The 18,534-nt window shown below is 39.8% G+C and overlaps 2 protein-coding genes across 12 annotated transcripts in view; both read left to right on the top strand.

Moving 5' to 3' along the window:
* Positions 1–4,541, top strand: part of LOC116673489 (uncharacterized) — a 40,408-nt gene extending 35,867 nt beyond the window's left edge. For 2 of the 5 annotated variants that reach the window (XM_032505852.1, XM_032505854.1), the window contains 2 exons: positions 2,546–3,598; positions 3,635–4,541. In XM_032505852.1, the coding sequence (XP_032361743.1) occupies positions 2,546–3,598; positions 3,635–4,293 (1,712 nt within the window). In that variant the 3' untranslated portion in view covers positions 4,294–4,541. Of the gene's footprint in view, positions 1–2,523; positions 3,599–3,634 lie in introns of all 5 variants that reach the window. The other 3 variants (XM_032505853.1, XM_032505851.1, XM_032505850.1) reach the window with 2 other exon arrangements.
* A 1,576-nt stretch (positions 4,542–6,117) lies between these two features.
* LOC116673488 (DENN domain-containing protein 5B) overlaps positions 6,118–18,534 on the top strand; it is a gene marked incomplete at its 5' end in the record, with an annotated part of 86,106 nt that continues 73,689 nt past the window's right edge. For all 7 annotated transcript variants that reach the window (XR_004327849.1, XM_032505849.1, XM_032505845.1 and 4 more), the window contains 1 exon segment: positions 6,118–6,637. Coding sequence is in view for 6 of the 7 variants with exons in the window: in XM_032505849.1 (XP_032361740.1) it covers positions 6,529–6,637 (109 nt within the window).

The following is an 18,534-nucleotide window of genomic DNA, read 5'->3' as shown; positions in this document are numbered from 1 at the left end:
GTCTGAAATGTCACAAACGGATTTAGGCATCGTCAGATCAACTGATCGCGGGGCGAGCTGCTCGACCAGCGGCTGTAACTCACTCACTCCCCTACAGCACCCGCTCTCCACCGCAGCTTCGCCAGCGCACACACACAAGCACCCGCCTAACACAGCGACACGTTTTCACCGGAGGAAGAGGTAAACGCTTAGAAATAACACAAAAGCCCCATCAGGTCAGACCAGTGCCAAATACAACGCAGGCTGCTCTGTTTGCTCCCCAACGTGACGTCATGCAATGCATTGGGGGGGGGAAACGGAAACACTGTAAAATTGTGCCTACTTTTCGTAATATATTCAGTTTTACGATATCCAACACCATCAGATACAATGGATAACAGTTCAAATGTTTACTACCAACAAGCAAATTGCATAAATTCGTTGCAAAATTAAACCTGCAACATGGGCTTTAAAATCAAAATGTATGTATTGCATCAACGATTTTGTATTGATTTCAATGTGTCTTGGAGTTTGCGTCAGAGTACGAGCAGTTGAAGGCAGTTCGGGGTGGCCATATACAGTATTTTTAAACCCTTCAGGAGGTCATCCATGGCAGTGTGGGAGATCTGGTGTTTTGAGGCCCACCCCTGAAGAAAATCCTTAATTGAATTAGGATCATCCTCCACTTAAGACTCTTCTATAGTGTCAAAGTCAGAAGCCAGAAAAGTAACTGCTCCCACCTGTTCCTCACTGTCCTCCTTGTCTCTTCTGAGTTGCTTTTCTCCACTTGTTCTGTAACCTCTAAGTCAGAAACAACATTCTCTTGTTTCTGCGCCATTATTGTTCCATTGTCTTGTTCCTCCTCTTACATCTCTTCACTTTGTTGTTGGTTGATAGTTAGCAGTGTCCTTTTGAGCAAGCTTCCATCGACGAGTGTACTGCTGTCTTTGCAACCTGTCCATTTTTGAATGGTCTAGGCAAGTAAAGAAAATAAATAAAGAGAAACAAAACCATATTGACACAAATATTGGGAGGCTTATAAGTACACCCATTCAAAGTGTATAATTGATTTGAGAGTGGAGTTATAGATGTTGTTGGCTCTCGCCCAATCCAAAATAAATAATTTCATAGAACCCAATTAGTTATATAGTTATAGAAGCATCTATACATTGTGATCTGAGGGATAACATACAAGAAAATATATCCAGTTCATTAAATACAGGAATTAAATACAGGAAAATATAGCCAGTTTATTTTTTTACATGGTAAGGATGACATTTACATGGAATTGCCCACATGCCTCTCATAGAAGTGTGTCCGTCTGTTTTTCATGGAATAGGTCGTAGTCTACAAAAGGAACCTAGTTTAGGAGCTTGACATTCCAAACAAAATAGTGTAATTCAGGTGCATCCGGATGTTGATGTTCATGATTTGCTGTTTACATTCTGTGGCGTGGTATAAGCTACCCCGTGAGACACGTAGAAAACTGCACCGATTGTGATCACTGGATTCCAAACTACATTAATGTGTGTTATTATACGGCATTGTGGATGACCTACCATCACTGTTACAGGAGAGTGAAGCATGCATAACATTACTATTTATATGGGCAATGTTTGTCTGTGTAGGTTGTAGACTTGTCGTCAGATTTACTACATGAAGCCTACACCTTTTGTGATGTGTTGGTTAATAGAGAATTGCCCTGGAATATCGATAGCAGTTAACCTAGCTCCGATCAGCTAGCGTCTATTATGATGGCAAGTCAAGTGAGAAGCTAGCTAGATCTAATCTGTTTGTTTATTTACCTGAAGTTGTTCCTGGTTATCTAATGAAATTATTTCAGATATTTAGAAATGTATATGTGTATACATGTGTTTGTATATATTTGTATTCATGTATTCCTCTGAATGATTTATATGCTACTGGAAGATGTTTGCTAAATAAGTTTGTGGTGTCTTGTAATCCCATGTTGTTACATGACCATTTACATCTCTGTATTTATGGATCAGAAATCGAATCAAAAAGTAAAACATCCTACTCTTTAAAGATTATACTTGTTAATGCGATTTGCAGCCTGAATAAGAAGACCCAGGCTCTTGGTGGGCCGCCATCTGCCGCTGCCGGTTGGGACACAGATATAGAGAAATATGATTCACAATAATTATAGTAGTTGGTATGATGAACAGTGGCAATTATTGTAACAATATTGATAATGGAACTATGACTAGAAATAATAGTTGTAGCAGTTCAAGGCGTAGTAGGGTGTTGCAGGACATAGTCTTCCCTTTCCACCCTGCCAAGATTTAATCTAAATCTTTTTTCACTTCCGGAACCACACTGTTGAGCTCTATTGGACCTTATTTACGTCTTTTTTTGTTTTGTGAACAATATACTGCATACATTTTTGTAACTTTCTAATGTTTTCAGTGCTTCAGAACTTCTTTTTGTCCAGGACTCTTGTAATTGCTCATTATATACAAAAATGTATTCCTCTCTTACTTAGAAGAGAGGAATAGTAATTGTGTGTGTGTGAATATAGCTAACATTCATCTCTTTACATCCACAGAATATCCACGAATAATGATGGACGTTGCTGCCACTTGCACAGAGAATGAAGATGAGAGTCCAGTAGTTCTCACAGCTGTGCATGAACTGACTGAGAAGGAAGAGAGTTTACCTGATGTCTCAGAGGATCTTCAAACCAAGTCGAGTTCAGAGGCATCTGAAATCCAGTTGCAAATACAAAATAAAAGAAAAAAATTGAAGCTCACCGACAGTTTTACCTGGAAGGAAGTAAATCCACATTCTAAGCTAAATTCAACAGATGATAGTATTCAGATTCATAATGTAGTATCACTTTTTCCTTTAAGCCAAAGTGAAGGTGCGTGTGACGATGCAGGTTCTGTTCGTTTACAAACTGATTTAAGCACAGGACATTCTGAAAACAAAGAACGGGCCCCTTTTTCTGAAAGCAGGGTTGTGAAAATTCTACAATATGAAGACATTTCAGATGATGACCCCTCCCAGCTGGCCACAAAGCTCCCAACAACAGAACAATTTCTCGCAGCAGGTTCTGAGGACCCACAGTATCGATATATCAGTGATGCTGAAAATCCCCAGAGAGAGTCTATGGCTATGGAGACATCTTCACCTGCACAAGTAGCTGCACCCAACAATACTCAGTCACCATTTGAAAATGAAGGCTATGGACATTTGCAGGGACAGACTCAGACAAACACAGTAACCATTTCAGATGAACTGGTTCCAAAGAAGCAGGTTTCACCTGACACTGAAACACAGGATAAAGCACATTGTTCTTACACTTTTGTTGAAACTGGTCCATTATACCCTAAATGTGACAGTGGTCCTTTTTCTGAAGAGGAGACTGATGGTGATGATGATGATGATGATGACTGGTTATTCATACCTATAAGCATATCAGACCTTAAATTAAAATCACATAATAAAGACCAGGATAGCCCAGAAAGAAGTGTGCTAGATGGTGGGGAAAGACATTGTGACACAAGCCCAACATACTGGACATCTCCAAAACCACTACCAGCTTCTTCTTCCCAGATTGATACATTTGACACTCTTGAAAGCTTTAAGCAAGCTTTCAGTAAAAGAAGGAAAGGATTTGGGGTGGCAGTAGCAGGGAGCACACCTGAGCTTGAAATGGACTCTAGAAAACTAGAAACAACTGAGAACAGGAGAGAGTCTGTAGACAGCTGTGAAACTGAAGACAGTTGTGATTACTCCTCTGCATCAGAACACAGGTATTTGACAGTGTCCAGGATGAGGTCAGCACCTCTGCCCTCAGAGACGATTGAGTCTGAGGGTGAAGGCATTGAGGTTACAAACATGCCAATAAGTCAAAACAAGAGCTTGGGTAAGTCGGGCATGAAAAGATTGACCAATGGACAGAATAATCCAAGAAAGGCTGACATTATAATCCTTGATTCTGATGATGAAAGTGACCAAAATTGCAAAAAGAAGGCTGAAACCAAAGGAAGGCCTAAAGCTATGGACAGTCAGTGTGGTACCGTTACAAAAAAGTGTGAAAGAAACAGAGTTGCACCCCAGCACCACCCTGTACATCATGACACACCGTTTGAAGAAGTGATGCAGGATGCTTGCATTGACCTGTCTCCCAGCACAGAGACGATTGGGCAGCTGATTGAAACCAAAGCTGTCTCTGAGCATGTTCAACGAAAGACCAAAAGAAAAAGGATTTCAAAAGAAAAAAGTGTTGTAATCATTGACTCTGACTCCGATACAGACGATGACTCCTGGATCAGCTGGCATTGTTTTTGAATGTCTTGTGTCAACGAGAAACAAATATTTTTACGAGCTACCTCAAAATGTACGAAAATACAGCATTATGTTGAATAGCTTTTTATTTTATCATCTAAAACTTGAAACTTTACAGACATTTTAACCTTTTTTTTAATATGTCACATTTTTGGATACTGTTTTTTATGTTTAAACTATAGACAATGTTGTATCACTTTTTAAAACGTTAATGTGAAAATGCCTAAGAAGTCATAAATGGATTCATTGCTGTTTGTCTTGTGTGCTCTTCTGCTTCACCTTTAGAGGGAGACATTGTAAAATACATCACATAAACCATTTTAAATGATACACACCAGTGTCTGTTAAACCCTATATTTTAACCTGTTAATGTTAAATTGGCAGCTGTGAAACGTTTTGACATTGTCATACACTTCAGCAGCTGTTAATAGAAACTGGTGCATACCTCCGTCTTTTTCAACAGTTGGATGGATTTTTGTGTAATTGAATAAAGTAAATACGGCACTTTTCTATAGGAGGATATGGAATTCATGTCCGTCTTGGTAAAGATTTGGTTGACCATTACAGGCAACATCTATGTTTTAGTGGATCTATTTTTTTTCTCCCTTATAGATGTGCAGCATTTGAAAGAAAAAAAACTCGTAAGAACCATAATACACAGATTAAAAACACTTTTTCACAATGGAATACTTATTTGGGGGTAGGAACGTACCAAATACCATGAAAGTCACCCCTGACTTTCTACGTTAAAATTGTTTTAATGTTTCTCTTAAGGTTCACAGCTCAGGGAGCTTTACTTTGAAAATGTTACCAGACTGAGCCCAGATTTGGGTTGAATTAATAGATCCACATTTATCAAACGTTTTTATCCTGCATGAATTGAGGCTTTTAAGGTTATTTTTTTTTTATCAATTACTCTGTTATATTCACCTTGAAACATTCAACATTGAAAAATAAAGCGCCCTTTAAAGAAATGGGTAACTCGCATGCTGTTTGGTACATTACCAAATGTTTAGCTTAGGCCTCTTAAACCATCCGAAACCCAATTAAAGGGTAAGGTTGTTTTGAAATGTTTATGACTGTCAAACTAGAACCAGCGGACGTAGCTCGCAAAACAATGTCTGAAAAATGACTTTAATGAAGGAGCCGGTCTGCATGGATATGCGAGAAATGTAGGCTACACTATGCTGTAGTTCTCTTCATACATCCCTGACTAGTCCAGGGCACAGGCCCTTCTTCCTGTATTTACTTTGGTGCTCCCGCCCCAGACCTATCTGACCAATAAGCAGAGGGAACATCCGTGTGATGCATTTTGGTTTGCTTGGATTTTTCTTCTTGCGGAACAAAACCGAACCAAGGGAAACCGCTCCAAGTATAAAAAAAAAAACTAATCAACTATAGGGTAAAAAAAAATGAATGAAGAATAAATGGGCTCGGCTTAATTAGTGGAAAAGGCAGGGACATTACGGTAAATAGCCCTCTACTGTTAGGCCTACAAACAAACTATATATATCTGTATTAGGCTATCAATACTACTGAAACACGGTCCAACACCTGAGTTGAACCCATTCTTACTGAGTTTACCTATCTTTCTTTTTGATGAGTTTAATTTTCACTAGAATGTTGTACAGATGTTAAATATGAAGCATATTGGGATATTGGGCACAGGTCTGAGAAACCAGAAGCCTGCTAAAGATGCTTCCATGTAGCACTGGGCTGGATGCATGACGACGAATGACGAGTGCATTGATATTTGTATTCTGCCGCAGCTGCCTTTATTTTGTAAAATAAGATCCAAACGTGACTCCGCCGGTCTCAGGAGAGCAGACGGATGTATATTGACACTTTTTGTTACATAAAAAGAACCACATGTTGCCTTCTGTGACAGTGACTGACTGAATGGAATCAATAGAGGACCATATTTGAATATCCCGCTTTGCCAGGCGAGTCATCCGAGCTCCAACGAGGCGGAGAATGAGATTCACGTCGCTCTCCAGCACAGGCATTGTCGGCAAGCTCTGCTGGCACGGTTTACTGAAAGCGAACTAGCACTGGAACAACATTTAAAAGCAACTTCGAAATACTATATAGAGCTTTCTTTAACGCTAAGAGCCGATACAGAAGAACAGTTTCTCTCAGTCTAGCATTTAATCCAGTTTTCCTTTTCTTTTCTTTTTTCCCCTGGAGATGCGTCGCTTGGAGAAGTATTAGCGGACAACGCTGCACATTTAAGCCGGGATGAGTGGGAGCTCCGCGGTGTCCGGCGCGGCGCCCTGCCGCTTCGCCCATTACTTTGCTATTTGTGGGATAGACACAGAAACTGGACTGGAACCGGACGAATTAGCAGGTATGATCTCTCTGGTAGACATATCGTTGGTTTGGAAGAAAAAATAACCACAGCCGTCCAGCTCAATTAATTGTTTTAGAAATATTGTTTACTGAAAGAAATTCCCTCCACCGCTTAAAGATGCATTAAGTTACATTATATAAACCACATAACACCCAGCTACTTAAACTCAAAGCTGTAAAATCATCACAATAAGTGGCACATACACACTATATAGCATATCAAAGGAATGGTTCATTTACAGAGTAAAATGCTAGTTGCATGGCTTGCTGTAATTAGGTTTGTTTGTGTCATCTCTGCCCAGTGAGTTACAGTGAGCGATCGGAACACGTCAAAGGGACAACCTAGGCTACTGTTCACAACTGGATATTTAATCACTGTTTTCTAAATAAATGGGAATCAGAATCGAGATACTTTCATTCAATAGGGAAATTGTTCAGTTACAGTGGCTTCCAGTCAAATTACAAGCATCAAAAAGAGTAAAATTAAGAAGAACGTGTGTGAAGTAAAGTGACATAGCTAAAGTGCAGATATGAAAACTAATTTGAAAAGATTATGTTGCTGCTATACTAGTAATTATGGATTACTTTGATCTTTGGTCACATGTACAACATACAGTCTTCTGTAGTAATCTAAACCCTATTTTACTTATTTTGAAGGCATTTAAATTAACTGATAACAAAATTAACCCTACAAATGAGTTTTGTCAAAGCAAGGTCTCCCTTGACTAGTTTATACTTGTTGTTTGAGTCTTTCTGATGAAATGATAATGAAATGAGGGAAAGCCGAGTTGCACATAAGCCTGCCACAACAAGTGTGGTTAGAGGAGGTGACTGTCTCCAAAATTAGGACAATAAAGAGGGGCAGTGTTTGTTCTGTTGTTGCATATTTGGAGCTTTGATTAATAACCTATCTGTATATTCGATGGAAGGATTGCTGTTGTGTTATTCATAGGGGGGGGATCTTCCTCCACCATGCACCCATCCAATAACAACCTATTCATATTATCGCAGAGTGGAGTTTCTTTTTAACTAGCTTTACCTTCTGGATGTGTTTCTGACAGCAGATGGCTGCGTGCTTTGATGTTGAGGTGTTGCATCACGGTCAAATTGGTAGCTTCTGCCTGTGTAACTCGGTCTGTGGGCCAAAGTTCAGAACAGTAAAGTCTATGTGAATGTGAGCTATGATAGCACATTTTTGACCTGAAATCAAGCGGACTTGAGTGTCAGTTTCTGTGTGAGAGACTTACGTGTTGTTTATGTGTGTGTCTGTGTGTGTCTGTTGCCCTCAGGCTGTAGCAAGTCTGTGAGGAGAAACTGATGCAGTAAGTATAAAAGCATAAAAGGCCTTAAGAACAAAACGACCGATAAGTTGACTAATTGACTAGGAGGAGCAGTCCTGTGTGCTATTGTAGAATTCTAAGGAAACACTAAATCCTCAAATGGACAAAAGCACTCAAAACAACAAATCAATTATCAAATATTTTTTGATTAATTTCCCGATAATCAACTAATTGTTGCAGCTCTATAGCTGTCTCTCAAATTAAGTACAGACAGAGCTGGTAGTGATTGAGATATCTAACAGTAACTATTATATGTAAAGATGTGTCATGTCATTATTGTAGTAGTTGATGAGGTCATGTGATGGTGTGACACATCTTTAAGGGGGCTGGCGGGTGTTTTTGTCAGACATGATTAGCCTCTGATGTCTCCTCAGTATCTGGGCAAAGCCGCAATATTTGTTAAAGGCAAAATATGTCTGAAACGATTCGGAATAAAGTATTGTGGTGCAGACGTCATGGCCTACAAATCGTATTATACAGACTGAAGAAAAATCTTTGCAGATGCTCAAAAAAATCACAGTATAATCATTTTTATTTTAAAATAGTTTTTAAATTAAAATAGGTAGGTATAAAATAGGCACAAAAATGATCATCCCCTTTGATATCATGAATCATATTGCAATCACCATATCAGTGAAAAATAATTACAATAAGATATTTTCACCCTAGTGTGCATGTTGAAGGAGATCTATTCACAGATCTCATAGAAAGGATTCCTGGATGAATACAAGTTAAGAGGCCACTCAACGGGCTGCAGTTTTTGGCATCTCCGCATTGGTAAGGGTACATTTTTCTTAAGGTTTTTTATTGTCCAGATTTAGTTAAATTGTGAACATTTGCAGCTTTTTTTGTCTGATTTGGTAGAAAACTAAACATATTTAGAATTTTGGATTAGAGCCCGACTGATATATAAGCGGGCCGATATTATCGGCTGATATTGGGTGTTTCCCGATTTATCGGTATCGGCATTTATAATGGCAGAAAAAAAATAAATTGGTGGTTTGATCTCTGGCCATGCAGTCCCATGTCAAAGTGCCCTTTGCGTCCTTGAGACTAGAAAAGCACTATATAAGTCCATTTACATTTAAAGCAGCCTGTATGACGGACAATAACTGACATGTCTCCCGTTGTGTGTTGCACATGAGCCACCAGGGAGACAACTGAAAGTATCAAGTAACAGAATACTGAAGACAGTATGCATTTGAATTTAGATGCCATGCTTTTTTGTCTGAAGGAGAACATATATCAAGCATTAGTAGGATCCCCCTTTGCTTCATTCGCCCCCAAAGCTTCCTACCCCCATTTCTTTATCGTGTCCCTCAGTTTGCCTCCTCCCTTCTACACTTCACTGGAGATCATTTACAATTCTGATCAGGCCTGTTGCTTTCCTCCCCCATGATGCACAATCAACCCTGATGACACTGATACTACAGTGATTGATATCAAGATGTTGCCTTTGTGCCTCCATAAGCCAAAAAAAAGGCTACATCTCAGCACCCCCACATATTCTTATACCCTGTATTTGAGGCAACCATAATTGCAGTGACCCACATTAAGCAGCGTTCTATGCCTTTGCTTATTTTTAGGCAGTGATTCCCCTCCTCCCTGCTCTTTGTGTGGCAGTGTGGCCTTATTTCCCACAATCCATTGTTCTAGTCAGAGGGCCAGACATCCTGTAGACCTGCCTCTCTCTGTCTGCGTGTGTCTACTACAGGATCATGCAGTATTTAACTCATTTATTTCAACTATTGCACTATTGTTATATATCCTAAGGTCTTTGGTCCCAGACATGAAGGCTAATAAGCTGGTTTAATTCCTCCCATAGCTAGCCGCTTTATCAATCCAGATACCATGCCATCGAGCCTCAGCGGTACAAATACATCCTGGCTGGCATACAGAGCCTGAAATAGTCCCTGCATTCTTACACCAGATGCATGAAGGGTCAACAGCATTGTGGGGTGGAAAGCTAAGTGGAGTGAAGAGCTAATTTTGGGAGATGTTTGGTGTGCCAGTTGTAGATGGAGACATGAAGTCAATGCATCTACAGTGTACCATCACCATCTAGCCCTGCCTGGGAGGTGGCAGTCATCCTGCTCAGTGTACCTGCTGGAGTGCAGATTGCACACCACTTTGTACATATATATACCAGACATAAGTCAACCAGAATTTATTATTACACTGATGAGCATGATGGTTTCAGTCCAACAACAGACCTGTGTTTCTTAATGCTTCCAGTCCTAAGTTTTGTTTTTGTGTTCCACTTAGTTTATTTGAATGAAGGTCTAAGTAAATAGTTATTACTGTTTGCAGGATGTCTACATTTCAATGAAGCAACTAACATGTGTTTTTCACACTGCTGTCCCGTTTTAGTCTTAGACAAACTGACTGGCATGTTGGACGGAGATTAGTTCTCCTCCTCTGGACAGACATCATTTTTGTATCAAGATGCAGCTTGAAAATAAAAATGTAGTAGTGTAGATGTAGCCTGAGAATCTTGAGCTAGCAAATGATTGGCATTTTAGCATTTTAAATTACTTGCATATTTAATTAATCATTTAAATCGCTGGCAATTAATCTTCTGTCACGCAGCTAATTAATTAATCAACTAAATAACAAATTATAAAAAATGAGGAATGTGGTATTTATGTACAGTACATGAGAAAATAATCTCTCTTACAGAAGCAGAAAGAATGACTAGCAGTGACACTTGTAGAGTTCATGTTTGTTTTTTTGCATATATCGTTACTGATGTGCATGCATGAACACACAGACAAACGCATGCATAGTTTAGTAAGACACACAGTGGAGGCTGTGATGATGATGCTTTTCTGAACAGAAATAACAGATTCTCACTTTCAGTTCTCAGACGATCCGGTTTGTGTCAGGTGTTCAACTTGCCAGCAATTGCCAGTCACTTTTCAGGCTTTTGTCTTTTGGGGATTTTTAGGCATTGTCAGATCTATTTCCACAGAGCAGTGGACTAAGGTCTGGCTACACAACAGATACAGATTGTTTGCATTTCATTGAACCAATCACAATGTTTTTGGCCACAATAAGCTCTGGAAGCAGCTACCGTGGCTCTGTAAATAGTCTAGGGAAGGAACTTGTTATACAGACTATTTGCATCCCGCAAAATAAGATTGAAGATAAGTATTTGCACAATACAGTAACAGGAGCTGTTTAAATAAGATGGGTACATGGTAAACAGTATGTTTTTACCAGAGTATCGTCCTGTGTATTTTGTCCACAACAAACTCACCAATTTGTCCCAAAATGTTCCTGTAAGATAGTAAATGACATAAACCGAGCAGGCCTGACTTACTGAATCATCCAAAAACTTTGTAAAAACTTGACTTTTTTTGATTGAAGCTTGTTAGATCGAAGTTTGTTGTTTTCCGCAGCAAACAGAGAGCAGATGATGAGAGGTAAAGCATGATATCCAGCGAGTGGCTCACATGTCGGATCGTAGAAATGTACATCCGTTTATCCAGACTAAGCAACATCATCATTTTCCTCCTCCATATACTCCCTTGCGTCACCTATCATGTCCACCTCTGTGTCTCTGTACTTAATACCCCCTAGCCCTCACCCCTGAGTGTCAAACACTGCTCTGCTTTCCCACAGCGGGGATCCCTTACTTTGGTCTAATAGGCAGGCTGATTCATTGGCCATGCGTACCTCTGAGATGTAAATGCCTTAATTTCACTTCAAAATTGGTCTGGGCTGGGTGAAGCACAGGGATTTACATCAACTTCTGGTTTCTAGCCAGGTGCCAATAACTCCCTTTGGAGCGGTAAAGGTTTACTCTCTTCCTGCAAGTTTCAACATGTTTATTTCAACAGCTTTTTAAAACAACTAATCTTCAGACAAGCCTTCATGTACTGATTCAACTGAATCAGTGAGCTGACTTTTTTGCTCGGCCCATTAAGTAAAGTTAAAGCTATAGTGCGTAGTTTTTTGTCTCGCCCATGAGGAATTTTAAGTAATGACAAAACTGTCAGCGCGTCCACATGATACAAGCCTTCTGTGATCGCACACGCAGTTGCTAGTAGCCAAGGAGGGCACAGAGGATTTAAAAACATGATGGACTCTTCAGAAGAGGTCAATTTCTTTACACTCGAACGTCTGTGTGGGAAAGTCACTGGACACACAGTCGTGCGGAGAAATCCAGAGAAAGATGTGTGGAGCTAATTAGCTTTGTAGGAACTCATTTGGCAATTGCTTGAACGTAACCGACGTAAATGTTATTCCTATGGTCTAAGACAGACCAGAGATATTAGGAAACAACTCTTTTCTAAAACTCAAATTTGTGATGTGTGGAGCTGCTCTCTAGACAATACATTATTAAAGATGTTCTAGATGACACTACAACAAGAATACGATAATTTGGGTATAAAAAATAAAACAAAAACAGCTCCAGACCTTAATAAAAGACCTAGATTAAGACTCTCTTGTCTGGTTTTTGGCTCTGTGAGGGAGTAGCTCATTTTCGCAAATGTTGATTGAACTTTGCTAGTTGCTATGTTCCCCCTTAATGTCCATATTCTACTTAATAACAGCATCAAGCGCTAACTATCCATTGTAGATGGGTAACCTGCATACCTATGCAAAACGATCACAGCCTTGCTGGTGGTACAGGTCTTTTAACATTCTTGCTGTCTGTCATTCAAACCTTAAATTGTACCCAATTTTGATTTTGTTTTGTGTTTCTTTGTTAAACCCCTAATAAATAACCATTGTTAGCCTGAGGGATGCACTTCTCTTCTCACAGTGAGTCACCAGATTAGTTTAATTAATAGTTTAAATTAGAGAATCCGCAGATAGTTTGCCAGGGCCCAAGCATAAAATTACCTTAAATTCCTGTTTTCTCTCATGCTACCTATTTAGCTTTTTGCTATTCGTCATGTGAAATTGAAAATTGCAACAACATTGGTTCATTAAGAGCGTTTCCTTGATTTTTGAACTGGATTGTGTAGGGATGTCAATTGTAACTGTTAAATCCTTGTTTAACTTATAGTATAAATTGTTCCATATTGTTATTGTGGTTGACGGTTAAACAGTTAATCATTAACATTCCTACAACTGTGATATGGGTATATTTGACCTTCTAACACTGCTTCCTTTATGTTAATCTGACGGCATTTCATTTAGACTTACGTGATTTATGAAAGTGATACAGAAATATTACTGGGCCTACGTAAAAGTGACTCAGATGCTTACTTAGGCATGAGACTGACATGTAATGGCATGAACGAGGTGTTGTATTCAGTAAAAGGACTAATAAACATGACTAAACTACACTTGGTCTCGCGAGAGGAATGTGATAAATGTAGAACCCTAACACACCTGTGTGAAGCTGTAGACCGTCTGGTTTTGTGTGGGTCTCGTTTGATCCTCCTCTGGGAGAATTTACAGCTTCAGAGGGCCAATCTAATCCTGTTCCTGGCTATTTAAATTCACTTTGTTCAAAGAGCTCCCTTGCTGCCATTGGGAGCTAGTAAGTTGGCAAGTGCCGCTTTAAATATGACTGGACGACAGAGGTGTGTAGTCCAGGCCTGAGGTGGGAGTGTCCTCAGGCTGCAGCAGGACACAAAGAGATTTCAGCAGCTTAAGCTCCCCTCTGGCCTGGACCATCTGTCCACACAGAAACCGGCCTGGGAGTCAGTCAGCACAAAGGCTCCACCCGGCACTGCCCACTGATATATGCTAATGATGACAGGGGCTAACAACACTGACACATGCCCCTGTTACAAAGGTATACTTGGGTAATGGGCAAATAATATTACATGGCTAATAGCTCAAAAAAACAAAGAGCAAACCTCTGTATTGGAACTGCACAATATGAAGAAAATATGCAAAATGTTAAATATCGTGATATTAATTTTACTTATAAAATAAAAGTGTACTTAGTTCTGCTGCTTTCAGTAATCTTCTAAAAGACACCAAACTGCTGGTTGAATTTAGAAAAAATGAAAGTTAATCATTTCCAAAATTCTTTTACTGAACAAATTGACCATTGAATGTTAAATAAAAGGCACCTCTAAAAAAAAAAAAAGACATTTTCAAGTGCAGTTTTCTGCAGATATGTTCACAAAAGTGTCTTTTGCAATAGGTCACAGCCTTTTGCGGTGTGTTTATTGGACATTGAACCTTTTCTTCATCACTGCTGTTCTGTTTTCTAGATGATGAATTCACTTTAGCCATGTTTGCTTTTGCTAAAGTTTCTAGGGTCTTTCTCTTTTACTCTCTTTCTTTCATGGCTTATCAGTTCCTTCCTCCTCTCTTCCCCCTGTAGTGCTCGTTGCTTCGTGCCCTGTTAGCCCGGCCGGGCGGCTGTTAAGCCTGTTAGAGTAATCCGTTCAGACAGTCCCTCCAGGCACTGAACGCATCGCTGTAATGTAACACACGGCCAGGCCTTACCACTGTCTCCTCTGCACAAATATACACAGTCATGGCTCTTGCTCGTTTGACCAGCGGCGTCCTCCTGACTTCCTTTATAAAGTCACTGTAGGTCAGCCTGGTAATAGCTTTTGATGATTTGGCCTCACTGGGCAAGTAATACTTTTGTTACCAATTTTAGTTTTGTTAATTTTAGGATAAAGAAAAGGCTTCCATTAAGTGGAGGTTAGATTATGAAATTAAAGAAAATTAAAATATGTTTTTACAATTTTTATACTATGACGGATATGATTGAATAGTCAAACAGAAAATTGATTTGCAACAATTTTGATAACTGACTTATTGAGTTAAAGTCAGTTGTTACAATTGGGAATGCTGCGTGCTACTTTTGTCTGTATGGTATCGTGAATTGAATATGTTTGGACTGTTGGTCGCACAAAACAAGCTTCAAACATGTTGTCTAACCTTATCTAAATGCAGATAGCGTTTGAAATTGGTCAAAATGGCCACATCCGATGCTGGGGCAAAGAGCCTGCCGTGTCTTCTTGATTTATTGAATCCTACTCCAAATAGGGATAATGTTGTATACTCTCAGACAGTTTCTCCTACTCAACGGCACTCATGGTGTAGCACTCAGCAAAGCTCAATATGCACACAGTACCAACAACCCACAGAAGTGAGCATGGGCAGAGACACAGCATTTGCTGTGTGCTTCTGAAATGTCTGTGCTAGCTTTTACTCTTGTTACATCAGCTACAGAAGTTTCTAGGTATGCTGTAGCAGGAAGTTTCCCTGCGTGGGAGGGAAAGCTAGCCTTACAATAGACTTTTGTGGCCTCAAGTGCATGTCGTAGGTTGGCGTTGAAGGGTTTGTCATCTGCCTGACATGTTGAGGGTCAGGGATGTGCAGTCTCATCATAGACCTAAATAGCTAGAAGATGCTGCTAGTCAAAGTTCAAGGATCGGGGAGAAAAAGGGGGGAGCGATAATGATGGATAGTCTGCCTCTGGGAGTCAGTGGGACCTGATGACCTCAGATAATGCTGCTAGCTGTTGCTGACTGATCACATCCCTCTGAAAAGCCTCCCTGGCTCCAACAGCAAAGTGAGCAGTTGATCTTGGAAGGTGGGAGGAGCCTCTACATCTGAGGGACCTCTGACCCTAAACTCCATATGTTCTCTCTCTATGGGAGTACAAGGAGACAAAGGAACATGGTGGGGTTTTGGGGTTGTTCTTTTGGCTTATTACATGGGCCCACAAATTGGTTAGAGCTGGACTTGACCATAAAAAGTCAACTTCACCGTTCTTTGTTCTCTTTTTGTGGGAAACTTTATGTATGTTGTGCCTATTTTAAATCACTGGATTGATTTGATTAAAATGAACTACTTGGTAAAGCATGTCATCCAGCCATGTCTAAAGGCCAAGGTCGTTTATAGCTATTCTGAACAGCCGTTCTTTCTTGCCTGATGTCAACAAGAACAGTGAGACTTGATCATTTTTCAGATGGGTTTAACTATGCACACTTTATGCTTACCTCAAATGCATTCGTGGCAAGAATGAGGAAAAGAAAGACCTGCCTACTCTCTCACCTGTGCATACCTGGCCAATCGCATGAAGTGGCCGCGGTTGTTTAACAGGCGGCTTCAGAAAGTTACAAAAACTGTCGAATGAGCCCCCAAGCATTCTGATTCCTTGATTTATCACGTCTTACTTTTTTAATGGAAAAAAGCTACATAGCTGCAGTGGTTTGTGTAGCATTGTGTATATACAATATTATTTATATATAAGTATATCAGTCCCTAAGTTGTAAAAGGTCATCAACCCAGTCGTTGGGAGGATTTTGGTTTCAAGTCCGATCATCGGTTCCAAATTTAACACGCGCAAGTTGGGTTGGGACAGTCTTCGTCACGCTGGTGGGAAGCAGCCTCGAAAGGCTGCCGTCCCTGAATTGGGACATAGCTCTTGTCTTGAACCCTGTTGCCCCTCTCTCTTGCTTCTTTCTCTTCACTAAACAAAGGATCACCTTTAATCCCCTGGAGATACTTCTCAACGAGCACCCAGGAAAGCTCAGTGCGACAACATGACAGAAGTGATCTTTGCCTCAACTAAGATCACACACTTAACTATTACACTACAGTCTGCATACAGTTACAATTCTTGTATTATGCCCAAAGAATTTTGTAATCTATACTGTAGGAATCTCTTTTTTTACAAATCCTTACATAGAGCCACCAATGCAGTTACTGAGTTTGGGCAATAAAACGGAAGCTAGAGCTGAAATAATAATTAAATAATTAAATGATTGATGAAATTGAACCTTAACCAATTGATGAGAGTTGCAGTAAAAGCTGTTTATTTTTAACAATAACCCCAAATGTACATGTTGCATAGATATTTCACATCTAAAAAAGATGCAGTATACCACTCATGCTGTCATCTTATTCCCTATTTTCCCCCTCTGCTTTGTATTTGCTGTGTTTTCTCTGAGGAATCAATAGTGGTTGTGTATTTAGCGTGCTCTGTATGTTTTACATCTGTGAGTCTGTACCCAGGCTAAGCTGACACTGAAATATATTTTGACTATCGGCGAGAGAGGAACACACGTGTGACACAACCTTGACTCTACTCTGTCTCTCTACTCAAACATCCAATCCTAAAGGCCTATCCCCCGTCACTTCACCTAGGAGCTGGGACGCAAGAGTGTAGGAGTGCACGTGAAGCCCATGGGGCCATGTGTTTCTGACCCTCTGGTTTGTTGGATTGTGTAGCGTTAAAAGACATTTACATTGTCAATAAAATCAAATTTGGTTAATAGTTCAGCCCTACTTACTAGCATTCATTTGCACTCAAAAGCAGGCAAAGCAGAGATGCGGTGAGGCTCTAAGTGGCATCATCAAGCTAGCCAGATTCAAACCACAATGAAACCAGCTGTGATAAATGAGCCTGAATTAATTTGTATTGATTGCTGAATACAATGCCGTAATATAATACCTCTGAGTCCCCAGTGACACACACAGGCACCATCAGCTCAAACGAACCTCATCATTTTAACAGAATGGAGTGCGATGTTATGTCAGGCGGGCTGTAAATCTCCTTACATAACCGTGATAGGCTACATAACGGTAACTAAGGCCCCTTATGACAGATTAGAGCAGTACTGCCTACTGACAGGACATCACCTCACTGTGAGACATGCTGGACACACACATCCGACACTGGATTATACAGAGCATTACAGAGCTGAGATAAATTCATTTGTTATATAATTGCTTTTCAGGCTAATAATAAGCAACAGTGTGTGTGACAGAGATTGCTGGGGCATGAAGAATCACAAACATACAGACTGAGTTGCACATGTCAAGCACATGTATCTGCTTGACAAGCTTTATATAAACTCGACATATAGTGCTCTTTTTAGATCGCATAAAGCTTTACTTAACGGAAGGCTACATTATGTAACATCCATTGAGTTTGGATGCTCAATTTTGGAAAGAGATTTTTTTATTTTATATGTTTCACACATGTAAATACACATCACATTGAAAAAATTTGAAATAAATGTTACTGTGTGGTAGAAGCCTGTAATGGCTTATATACAAACCATACACAAATGACATACCAAAGCCAAAATACATAGAAAATCAGCAGAAGTATTTTTGTTGAAATGTTTATTTACTATACATGGAGCCCTCTATTTTACACTATAATACTATCAGTAAAAAAAGTTAAACAGAATGGGAATATTTCACGTGAACAGCTTAACCTGAGAAAATCAACGAAAACTCATGGTCAAACATCTAAAACAGTCCACGTTTACATTTTCCTGACCAGCATCCTATTGTGGCTGCTGAATAATGCCGGTTCTCTGCCAAAGTAGTATGAGATTGTATAGTGCTAAACAACCTCTACTAACAAACCACTACAGAATACCGCTAGGCAGAAACTAAGCCAGCAGAAGAAAGAAACTTCTCTGAGATGTCTAGAACTTTCTACAGTAACTAGTCACCCAGCGACCACACTATTAACACCCCGTTTTATGTAGTATTTAGGTATTTTATGTCAGTATATGCACTACATCTGCACTACAAACCTGCCACTGGACGCATGGTAGTGTCTCTCTCTATATATATTCAATTTTATTTATAGTATCAATTCATA

The sequence above is a fragment of the Etheostoma spectabile genome, chromosome 23 (genome assembly GCF_008692095.1).
Source record: "Etheostoma spectabile isolate EspeVRDwgs_2016 chromosome 23, UIUC_Espe_1.0, whole genome shotgun sequence".
NCBI lineage: Eukaryota > Metazoa > Chordata > Actinopteri > Perciformes > Percidae > Etheostoma > Etheostoma spectabile.
This window is presented reverse-complemented; position numbering and strand designations above follow the sequence as displayed.